Genomic DNA, 12,091 nt, shown 5'->3' with positions numbered 1-12,091 from the left:
AACCAAGCCGGCCCCAATAAAGACCATTAATTTCGATGTTTGGTTGTGTTGGATTCCCAGCCACATTGGAATCAATGGAAGCGACATTGCAGATGCAGCTCCTAGATTAGCTCATACTTTCTCAAGTTACTGTTCAACAGTTTACCTTATTCTTGAGTGGGTATCCATGCATGGCTCTGTGGTAGATAAGGATCTCTGCTGACGAACCAAAAAAATCCATTGAGCATGAATCCTTTATCCTCAAATTTAACAAGGTCTCACAAGGCACCATCCAAGTAGAGACACTATAGATACATCATTTGATAACAGAAATAAAAAACAAAAGACATCTGACACATAAAATGTTGTTAGATCCTAAATGAAGGAATCTTGGAGAGAAATCATTCATTTGGAATCTAACATATAAAACTTGCTGACAAAGAGAAATACCTGCACATCAGCTGTAATTAAAAGTGAAACTTCTTCACTTTATGTAAAATTTGTATTCTTTATTTCAAGTGCCTTATATTTAAGCTGATGTGATTATATTAAGATTTCATTTTAAGTATGTCTAAAAAGAGAGATAATCTGATTTAAATTTAAGCCTCACTTAAGCTATGTAAAATTTACTGCGAGTCATCTAAAAAGTTGCTAAGTAATAATTCTTGGAAGGCATAAAGCTACACGTGTACAGCGTAACGCTAGCGGCTATAGCTTACTCGGAAAATTACGTTGCCATGTATTCTGTGAAACCAAGTATAACAGCGTCGTAAAAGCGAAGGATGAACCCAAAGAGGTGAAAAAATAAGGGCCGTGTGCAAAAAGGGGACTGAGAAAAGAGGGCGCTCTATAGAAAAATATAAGGGGTTGAGCCCGTATCGGAACACTCTCTCTGGTCGTAACGTTTTCTTGTTTTGGTGGTTCGGAAGTTAGCGGGCAGTTTCACGCAAGGGGGGGGGGGGCGAAGTCTGTGATGAAATGTTGGACTGTGAGCGTTCTTAAAATGAAGTAGGATTCTATGCAAAGCTGAAGGTAAAAATCAGTCCTAGTAGAATCAAACCGTCGCTGAAAAGTCCCATCGAGTTGTTCCTGAAATGCAAAGATTTGAGTCCGTTTTCGGCAGAAGGAATGAAGATAGCATAACCCCTATGTTGGCGTATGGACAGCCAATAGATGAGAAGTATCCAGACATACACGTCGTGTAGAACGGCGTGGAAAAAGCTCAGTAAGGTGCAATTACTCTAATTTTGTGTGAAAGTTCATTAGAAGAGAGAAGATTGTTTATGAATGTGAAATTAAGAACTGTATTCTGAAAAACTGTGTGGACAGTCTCTATTTAGAAAGTTAACCTCCTTTGAGAGTAAGAAGAATTGTTTGGAAGAGATCCTTTTGTAATTTTATATGTGATAGGATTAATTTAATGCGATAAGAATAGTAGAATTTAGCATCTCAGTGACATTAGAATGTTTGTTAGTTTTCTCTTGCGAGTAATACCACTGAAAGGAATTTAGCTTAACTTCATATCATTTGCTATCTATATCCCAATGTGCAGTTACTGTGTTTAGCATGCTTTATAAGATTTAATTAATTTAGAAAGTGTTAATCTCTTAATTCGAGTTTTATTTAGTATATTGAGCATAATTGAATGTATGAATTTTGTATTGTGTTTTACATATTCCAATAAACATGTCATATTTACCTGAACCTGAGTCATGCCTGATTACGATTCCAACTTACCACTTATAAAAATAGAACCTATTTTGGCGGGAAGGATTTTCAGAGTGAATATAATAATAGATTTAGGTCACGACTGCAATAATCTAGATCTATACGGCAGTTTAAATAAGATATTTTGTAAGAAAGCTAAGAATCGAGTATTGTCTCCCTGAGTAAGCATCTTTTCTACTGTAAGATACTGGCTGGCGCAGCAAAATATAAATTCGCCAGTATCTGAAGAGGAAACAATCCTAGATATAAGAATAAGATTAAAGTAAGTGAATAAAGAGAGTAAATCACAAAAGATAAATATTTAACAATATAGCAGCTGGTAGGATTTTGATTGTATACTGAATTAAGTATAAATTATATAGCAAAACATTGATATAACAATGTGGAGTAGCAGAGATGGATTGCTGCACCACGGCAATGCCCCAGCATACACAACCTTGTCTGTCCAACATTTCTTGACGAAAAACAACCTGGCAGTTGGAAAACTGTTATGGAGCGACGAATCTTACTACACCGTCTACTGAGTAGGTGGATAGATTTGTGTGTGTGGCAGATGTCTGGTGAATGTCTTACCATAGTGCATTACCCCAAGTATGAAATTGGAGGTGGGGGTGTGATGGCATGGTCCTGTTTTTTCTGGTTTGTCTTTGTACCTTTTAGTGGTGTCACAAACATTGAACTCTGAGAGGTATCTAAACATTCTGGACAATGCAGTGCTTCCCACTTTGTGATATTTCTACAGAACTGACTATCGTCTCTTTCAGCAAGATAGTGCACTATGTCATAAGGCTGCTGCTGTAACTGCATGGTCAGTGGACATGAATGTCAATACACTTGACTGACCTCCACAGAGCCCTGATTTTAATTTTATCAAACATGTGAAATGAACTAGAGTGTCAGGTGAGGTTAAGAGACATTTGCCCCACAACAGCCCAGGACATCATTACCAATTCCAAAATTCCCATCGATTGTTATCATATGCTTGTGGAAAGTATGCCCAGCAGGATATCTGCAGTCATCTCAGTGAAAGGAGGTCCTACATCTTAAGGTGGATGGCATAGCTGTTTGTTTCTCACACTATGGTGTCCATCATCTTCTTTCCAAGCAGATGTCAGTTATTATTATTTTACAGCATCTCCATGGAGTCTGGAGACTCATTCTGGGAGATCCAAATTAACCATTATGCACACAAATCCTATCATACCTTTCCTTGAATCCATTCACTGTCAAGGTACTTACAAACAATTCTGGTCATCCATTCCACTCACCACTCTCCATGCAAATAAACTTGTCTGCACACTCCCTACTAACCACACTCTTACACAACTTCCATGGATGGCCCTTATTCTCCGACTATTTGTCATATATTGAAAAATTTCACTTGCATCTGTTTTATAAAACCCCTTTAATATCTTGAAACTTACTATCATTTTCCCTCTTTTTTGCCTATCAACTAAACTTTGACCCACAAACCTTCAACCTATCCTCATAGGAAGTACAACAATCCCTCGATTATTGCACCTAATGCGTTCTTTAAAACAGGTGCATTAATCGAAAATGCACTAATCGAATATAATAAACTATGGGAAAATGTATAATTCGTTCCTCATATTTCTTTTTTGACCCTTAATTTTTTTTATAAAAGAATTAAGGTATGTCTCAGGGTCTAGTTAAAGGAAAACCATGAAGCTGAAAGACAATAAAACATATTCTGAATATAAATTTTATTATTCTACTTCTTAACAAAGAATTGAGCTAACGTAGTGTGGCAGGCATTTTGTTTCTTTTTTTCATACAGCTGACGGTATGGCCCTATTGCCTCTTCTGCAAATTTTACTGGTTCTCTCTTCACCAGGGTCAGTCTCTAAGCATTGCTACTTAAAAACTTCGATTGTACGAAAACTATTTTCAAATTGTTTCTGTGAAACCTCTTTGGGCTTGTTAGTGATTAAATTTTCTTCATATTCTTCAGGATCTTCCCGCTGTGTATCTAAATTTAGCAGGTTGGATTCACTCAACTTCTCAGAATGAGATTTAATTAATCTAGATTCATTTGAATAGACTCTAAAATCATTTGCACAATGTAGAAGATGTGCTTCCAAACGGCTCGCAGATTGCTAGCAGTAATTTCATTCGACTTTATAACCAGGCTGAGATTTCTCTGATTTGGCTAGATTGGATTCTTGGATTCGCTTCCCAAAAAAGGCCGGTTTCATTGACATTAAATATTTGTTGATCACAATAGTCCCCCTTCTTACACAATTTTCTTCAAAATCTCTGGATATCTCTTCATCTGCACTTGCAGCTTCACCTGTGATTAGAACATTATGTAGAATATTTCTCTTTTTGAAGCGCTCAAATCACCCAGCACTAATATGGAATTCTTCTTTTCCATCGTTGATAGCCCTTTCTTTCCAGGTTACAAAGAGACAATGCTTTTGATTTAATAAGGCCAGTGTTTAGTGGATCCGTTTTTGATTACAATCTTTGATCCATGTAAAGAGAAGTCTCTCTAATTCAATCATTATAATACTTTGATTTTCAGTGCATGCATGAAAATCAAAGCAGCCTTGAAGCAGCCTTACCTTTCTCTTTGTATTCAGCAGTTAATTCACCCATTTTTGTGTTCTTGTCCTATCTTTTCTCTGGACTCACCTTGTTCATTTTTCTTTTTCTTATTTCAAGTTTTTCTTCCAATCAGATTACTTTTCGAATCATTTTCACACTTCTGTTTTTTGCTCACTAATTCTTTTACTCGTGATTAAAGGTTAGGAAAATAATTTTAAATAAAAAGGTACGGAAAGCAATTGCATGAGATATGATCAACAAAATGCTATGTAAAGCAGACGACATAAATTTTGGCGGTAAATTTGGAACATAGCGTACATGGAAATAGATGCCATTAAAAAATAAGTATGTAAAATGTTTCAAATCGGTAACTAAATTATTTCATCGTAGTGAGTGATTTTTTAAAATAGTTAGCCATAAAAAATGTATAGATCGAAAATTTTTAAAATCTGTAACATTTATTTTTAAGATGTATATAGGCGTACTAATCGAAAACGCACTAATCGGGGGTGAATTAATCGAGGGATTGCTGTGTTCCACAGACCTGTCACCATCTGGATCACTTGTCTCTGAATCCTCTCTACCACCTTCTGGTCCCCAAGAAACCAGGTGATCAAATCTGTGTGCAGTAGTCAAGATGTGGCCGAATCATAGCCTTATAAAGAGGTATGAGGGTTGTTTGAAAAGTTTGGTAAAAAAAAAAAAAGTTATGCATTTTTTTTTTGGAAAAAAATCACCTTTATTTCTCAACATAGTCTTCATCAAAGTCTACACATTTTGTCCAACGAGCTTCCAATTTTTTCATCCTATCTAAAAAGTAGGATTTGTCAGTCATGACATCCTTGTTTGAAAAAAATTTTTTTCCCACTGAGCCGAATTTTTAAGTTTGGGAACAAGAAGTAGTCACACGGGGCCAATTCCAGAGAATTCAGTGGATGTGGAACCAATTCGAACCTCAATTCGTGCAATTTTGCCATTGCAATGGCTGATGTGTGGGATGGCGCATTTTCTTGATGAAAGAACACTTTTGTGTGTGTCAATCTTGATTGTTTTTTCTTCAGTTGTTCTTTTAAACGGTCCATGCACAATAGACTCCTGTTATTACCCTTTTCCTAACAGTCTATCATGATAATTCCTTGGGAATCCTAAAAAAAACTGGCCATCACCTTCCCAGCTGACAAAACGGTGTTCGCTTTATTTCAGTGCTCTTTCACCAGGCATTGTCCACTGTTTTAACTGCTACTTGAACTCAGCTAGGTAGTGGTGGATCCAAGTTTCATCTACAGTTACAAACCGATGTAAAAAAATCCTGCGAATTATGATTAAACATCGCCAAACACTGCTTTGAAATGTCTTTTCGCGTGCATTTTTGATTGACAGTCAACAATCGTGGCACCCATCGCGTACACAGCTTTTTCATGTGCAATTTTTCGTGCAGGATATCGTATACCTGTTTATTTTTGATGCCTAGAATTTCAGCAATCTCATGCACTTTCACTCGTGGCCTTCCATAATGATATAGTTCACCCACCGTTTGTAGATCTCATCTTGGCATTTTGCCAAGAATAGTCTATTCATGCTGAAGGAGAGAAAGAAATGAAGGATATGAAGGGAGAAAGAAATGAAGGAGAAAGAAAATCAACGAAATCACGTGCTTTCTTGTCTGTCGCTGTACTGGTACTAGCTGGATTTTTGTTGTCGCTTTTTTTGCATTATTTCTTTATTATTAATTTGTATGATGGATCCAGTACAGTCAACAAGGTCTGTTGTTAAACGTTTTAGTAGCTCTTGCAAAAGAATACTGAATAATGTGCTGACATTCTGCAAAAAAGAATCGTCTCCTTGTTCCCCTTTCTCAAGTCATAAAACGTGCAAGTGCAGTTGCGGGCATATCGGGGTCGACTGTTAAAGAATTCGTTGCGAATCAAAAGGCGAAGGTAAGACAAAATTTAAATCTCCTAAAAAAAAAGCGCCAGAGTAAAGAAAACATCGAAACCGTAGCTTTGAATGATTTTGATGTAGACGTTATAAGAAGAACTATTCACGAATTTTACGTGGTCTAGAAAACAGTGCCAAGTGTCCCAAAATTGATCCCTGTGCTTATAGAAAAAATTAATTTTCCTTGGAAAAGAGAAACTTTAAGGAAAATACTTCATGAAATCAAATTTTGTTTTAAAAAGTCAAAGAATAAAAGGAAACTTATCATGGAGCGAAGTGACATTGTTTTATCTAGAACGCAGTATTTGAGAGCAATAAGATGTTTCAGGGAGGAAAAAAGACCAATTGTGTATCCTTGGATTGAGAGTAATTTAACATATGGAAAATGTTGGCAGTCTAAAGAAGAATGTGGAGTGCTGAAACCAGAAATGCCTCACGGCGCATAATATATGCCCATATACGCGCACATAAATGCTGTTGTTATAATTGATAACGCTTCATATTCGATTAAACAAAGTTCCAAATTGGTCTAATAAGAAGCAAGTTCTTATGGATTGGCTCTCTGCAACCCCAGATATGCGAAAAATTGAATTGCTTAATTTGGTCAAATTAAGCAATTATAATTGCACTAATGCTTATTGACAGTCTTAACTCTTCTACTTAAAATTCACAGTTCTATGATTCCCTTTTTGGAATCTACTACTAATTTTCCAATTAGCGTTTCTTCGAATATTCCTTTTAAAACATCTATAGCAATATTTTCTTTTATTTATCAATACTTATTAGTTCATAGTTCCACGATTCCTTTTTCGAAATATACTGATTTTCCTCCGACTGTCGCATAAAAAAACTGAAATTCCTCCGAATCTAAATATCTGCCGGCTTGTGTTCTAAATTCCTTCCGAATGCTCTGTTGTTTACAGCCATTACTCTGATACCGAACACTTTCTGTCAGTCGTCAATCACACATCAACCTTCTCGATGAGCATGCGCACTCCATGAAACTGGCAAGCAAGAAGTTAGGTATAATGGCTGACACATTCAAAAAACACAAACACTTAATAATTCTAAACTACAATAAAATTCCTTTAAAGTAACACAACTATTCAAATCCAGTAAGTACATCAATTTTTTTAACTACTTTACAATTCATTTTAACAAAACAATTTCAATAAGGGGCACTTCGCAAGTGCCAACAATATGTGTTATGAAAACAAAACTAATAAACATTCTAACATAAACAATTTGTAAAAGTATTCAGAATTTTAAATTATGATTATTTTTGCAATGATGGTAACAATATCTCGTGTAATGGTGAGTTTGAGGTTATCTGGTGTGAAGTGGAGGTTAAATATATGGCAGGATGTTACTACAGATCTGACAGTTCAGTTCAGTTGCAGGGGGACAAAGAAATGCATTGCCAATTTAGCCTTATGAGTACTAATTGAGTGACCATTACAGTGATCAATTGTTTGTAGCATCAGAAGGGGGATCTGTTAAGAATATGGCTATTTTACCACCACTTGGTGACAGTGATCATGCTTTGCTTTCTTTGATAGAACCCATTAGAACAGGTTACATGCTAAACTACAAAGCTGGAAATTATGACCATCTTAGGAGAATATTACCTTTGATCCCATGGTATCAGTTAGTGAATAGGAAAAATGTCAGCAATGCATGGAAATCTTTGAAAAAGTGTCTAAATGTATCTGAATATATTCCTAGAGTTCAAAGAATAAATAGATTGGGTGTAAAATGGATGTGCAACCTTATTAAGCAAGAGATTCACAAGAAGAAGATCGTGTGGAAAACATGTCGAGAATAAAAGTTAGAGGAGTTACGAAATACGTAGAGCTTAGGCCAGAAAAGTAACGGGTATTGTGCAGAAAGTTAAATCAGAGTATGAAAAGAAATTGGCTATTCAGGCTAAACAAATCCCAAAGAATTTTATTGTAATGCTGCAAGCAAAAGAAAGAAAGAATGAATGTGGAAAAATAACTTTACAGATTGTACTCTAGTATCAGAAGATAATGAGATTGTTCATGTAATGGGTACTCACTTTGCTAAGATATATCAACCAGGTGTATGGAACATTGTGCACAATGCTACTACTTCATTAAATGAAAAGTTAAAGTTGCATGAAAATGAGGTTAAAGAGCTATTGCATAAACTGCATAAGAATATGTCAATAGGGACAGATGGAATATCAGCATGTTTACTAAAGGAATGTTCAACTGAATTGGCCTAGTCCTTGGACATGTTTGTATAACTTGAGTCTCAGATCAGGAATGATACCACAAAAATGGAAGGAATATATGACAGTTCCATTGTACAAGATGATATGAAAATAATATTAACTTATCAGCTGATATTTTGCTGGTATTATATCCAGCATCTTCCGAGCACAAGAACAGTTTGTTGCAGTACATGAAACAACAATTTAGTATAACAGTGGTACTAGTTTAAAAAAAAAAAAAGACGCTAATAAGTTAATAATATTTTCTTATTTTGTGTTGTAATCAATACCATTAAAATAAACTAATATGTACTACTGACACATAAGCCTTTCCATTCATTGTGCATGGGTGTGCTTTCAAAAACTGATGTCTATCAACCTATCAGTATTGTAAAATTTTTTCTTGTTCTTTTATGTTCTCTCTTCTGTTCTCTCTCTCTTGCTTTTTTTTTGCTTTTTTACTTATTTTCTTTCATGAGTGAGTGGCTATCAATTTTATCTTGACCCAGCCTTGTCACTCTAAGCTACATTTAGATATCTCTGATACCATGAGAATTCTGGAAATTTATTTTTATTTAATGACTGCACCACCAGCAGGATTCTCTTGGGAGTATTAGGGATATTCTATGGCCTTCATAGGATATACTACGTTCAATTAAGAATCTTAATTTCTGAGTCGTGGCTATTCTTCGAATTCTTTGCTCACAGGTTCGTAAATTTTTTAGAGACAGTGCATTGTGTAAAGATCAGGCAGTATTCCACATTAACAAAACATATTTAAGTCAATAGCAATTATACAAGCTAAAGCAATACTATATTAATCTTCTCTTAATTGCATCCTACACTACAAGTTATGATATTGCAACATATGATATACATTCTCAATCATGCACATAAAGCAATCATGTTCAAAACTAGAGTTAAGAGTTCTGCAATTCTAATCACAAGCTTTCAATAATTTTCTCAATCATACAATATATCTCCGATTCCAGGCTTCTCAATCCGGGACAATGAAATTTTCTAACTTAGCAATGTCTTATGGACGCTCAGCTAATTGTCTACAAACTCAATAAAAGTATGATAAAATCTACTCACAGTTCCTTATCTGCACACCTAGTTATATCCGTCCCCTATATCTTTACCGGTTCCATAGTCTGCTCTTCCAACCTAACACTCTGCTCTTTCGTATACAGTCACATAGTCATTGTCGTCATTTGGTGGCTCACTCCGAAACTTGAAAATATAAGATCTGATAATGTTGTAGTCTTGATAGGTAACATATTGATTTGGAGGAACATTGTTGATAGGAAGTTAGTAAGGAAGTAATTTTCATGTAGTACTATCATAATATCCTGCACATCCCTTGAGTACATGTCATGAATTTGATGATGATGACTTGGATCACTGGACGGTTGATAGACAGATATCAAAGAGTGGTGTATGGTGGGTGTGAATCTACCAGATTTAAGATGACCAGTGGTGTACTTCTGGGTTCAGTCCTTGGGCTGTTGTTCAACCTATACGTTAATAACAATTGGCAAAAAATATGCAATTTTTTACCAATGCCAAAGGTTGTAAATTTGGGCAAACGAAAATGGCTGTCAGATTAATGTTAGTAAGTGTATAGTTATGCACGATGAGGTTTTCAGTGGCATGTTATAATATGCCACAGGAATTATCAGGTTTATACTACAAGAAACTGATGAGACTAGGGAACTTGGCATAATGGTGAACACGAATTTGAAGTTCATAGATGACATAGTGAAAGTTGCAAATACAACTTTATAATAAGGATATATATATATAATATATCATTATTTATTTAAGGATAATGGCGATGTTGAAGCAAACCTTAGCATGTAAGGATAAAGAATTCATATTTCCTCTTTATAAGGTATTGATACAACTGAACTTGAATTATTGTGTGTGGATTTGGTCTCTCTGGGTTCCAAGGGGATAAAGAAGCTGTGGAAAGGGTGCAAAGAAGAGTTAGAAATATATCTGGATTATGAGGACAGATTGCGAGTATGTGGATTACACTCTGGGTAACAGGAGAAAGAGGGGTGATATGATAGAGGTCTATAAACTTCTGAATGAGTGTTATAGGATGAAATAGGATTTTTCATAGGATGAAAAATTTTATCCTGTATGACAGCTGGTTTTGTTGATTTATAGTCTATCTGGAGTACATGACTCCCTGGACTTCTCACATGTTGATAATTTTTGCAGTAGTTCTAGTGCCTCCTTATTTGGAGGCACTAGAACTTGTGTTTCTTCATTCATTGTAATGGTAGCATTGAGCTCCATTTTGCACACACCAGGATGATAGCTCTTAGCAAAATATCATTCATTAGTTGAACAATCCCTTCTGCCATCCACATCCCTTCCACATTCACACTTTCCTTTACTTGCAGCCTAGTGATAGAATTCTTTTGGCTTCTCTTTTTCTCTTGCACTCTCAGTTTCTTTACATTTACTGACTTTGCTTTCATGCAATATTTCTGATGCTTCTGGCCTGCATCTTATAATTTTCATAACTTACCCCATCCTAATACACACATTCCTTCCACATTTTTTTTCTTAATGAGTAAAATTGCATATCCATTTCACAGCTACTCTATTTATTCTTATTTCAGGTGCACATTCTGATATTGTTTCATTGAAGTATTTGGTTAATGTCACTTCCAAATCATGGGACTGAACTGAGTATTCTCCTTAGTTTGTCCTAATTTTCTGCTTTGTAGTTCTGCATCTTGTAACCTTTTCTAAGTGGAACATCGATATACATACTATCTCAGGTGAGTACACCATGATCACTATCACCATCTGGCAGCATAACGGTAATGTCTTTATTTGACCCCCCCCGATACTATAATGAGATGCAACATTCTTCTCGTGAGAGTAGATCAGTTGCATCAGTAGCAACTGATGTAGGTCTTTGATCTTGTTAAACTCCATCTCAAGCCAGATATCTTGAAATTCACTGTTACATGGAGAATTTTTACTAATATTGTAACCTTACTGTTCTACCCTAAGATCCTTGGACTTAGATCATCCAGTATCATTTGCAGTATACCCCATCCTCTCCTATTTTGTTTCTTTCTAAAAAAGACTGTACCTTCTACACATGATATCAGTTAATATACCTGTCCATTAAAGCCTGTTGTCACTGATTCCTGTAATCTGAGATGACACCATACTCACCAAGGTAAAAAAACTACCCCTTTGTTCCTGATACTCCTGTCATTTTGTGTACAGACATATGTTACCTCCAGGCTTTTTGTATACTCACCTGTGTAGTGTGGATGACCAGATGAATAACTTGCAAATCTCTATTTGTATCTCATTTATGTAGTCATCCTTTCACAAATTGAATAAGTCTGAACCAGGCAGCACACAATCATCCTTTCATCATGATTGCCTCCATGGTTAAGCACATTCATTTCATTAACGCAGTTGCCTGTCTTAGTCATGCTTATCTGTATATTCTCACAATTCCTCCCATCACAATCTAGTTTCTATTACTTCCAGTTATTAGGTCTCATCCTAAAAAATAATTTCTCCAGACTCCAGATATGAAATGTGTTCAAGTGCAAGCTTCCCTTTTTATATAAATCCATATAAAATTTTTCTCTTGAACTT

At 35.6% G+C, this 12,091-nt stretch overlaps 1 protein-coding gene across 2 annotated transcripts in view; it reads left to right on the top strand.

Moving 5' to 3' along the window:
* The window catches only part of LOC150095959 (sentrin-specific protease 6-like), a 452,901-nt gene that overhangs the window by 130,098 nt on the left and 310,712 nt on the right, over positions 1-12,091 (top strand). The window contains exon 1 of one of the 2 annotated variants that reach the window (XM_090408976.1): positions 4,769-4,941. The exons of the other annotated variant lie outside the window; for it this stretch is intronic. Coding sequence (XP_090265102.1) covers positions 4,913-4,941 — 29 coding nt within the window. The 5' untranslated portion in view covers positions 4,769-4,912. Of the gene's footprint in view, positions 1-4,768; positions 4,942-12,091 lie in introns of those variants that run through there. 2 annotated transcript variants of the gene reach the window in all.

Source organism: Typopeltis vanoorti, chromosome 19 (genome assembly GCF_054136105.1).
Source record: "Typopeltis vanoorti isolate ZY-2024b chromosome 19, IOZ_Tvanoo_1.0, whole genome shotgun sequence".
NCBI classification, from domain to species: domain Eukaryota; kingdom Metazoa; phylum Arthropoda; class Arachnida; order Uropygi; family Thelyphonidae; genus Typopeltis; species Typopeltis vanoorti.
The sequence above is the reverse complement of the archived record's forward strand: the minus strand, read 5'-3'. Positions and strand labels throughout refer to the sequence as shown.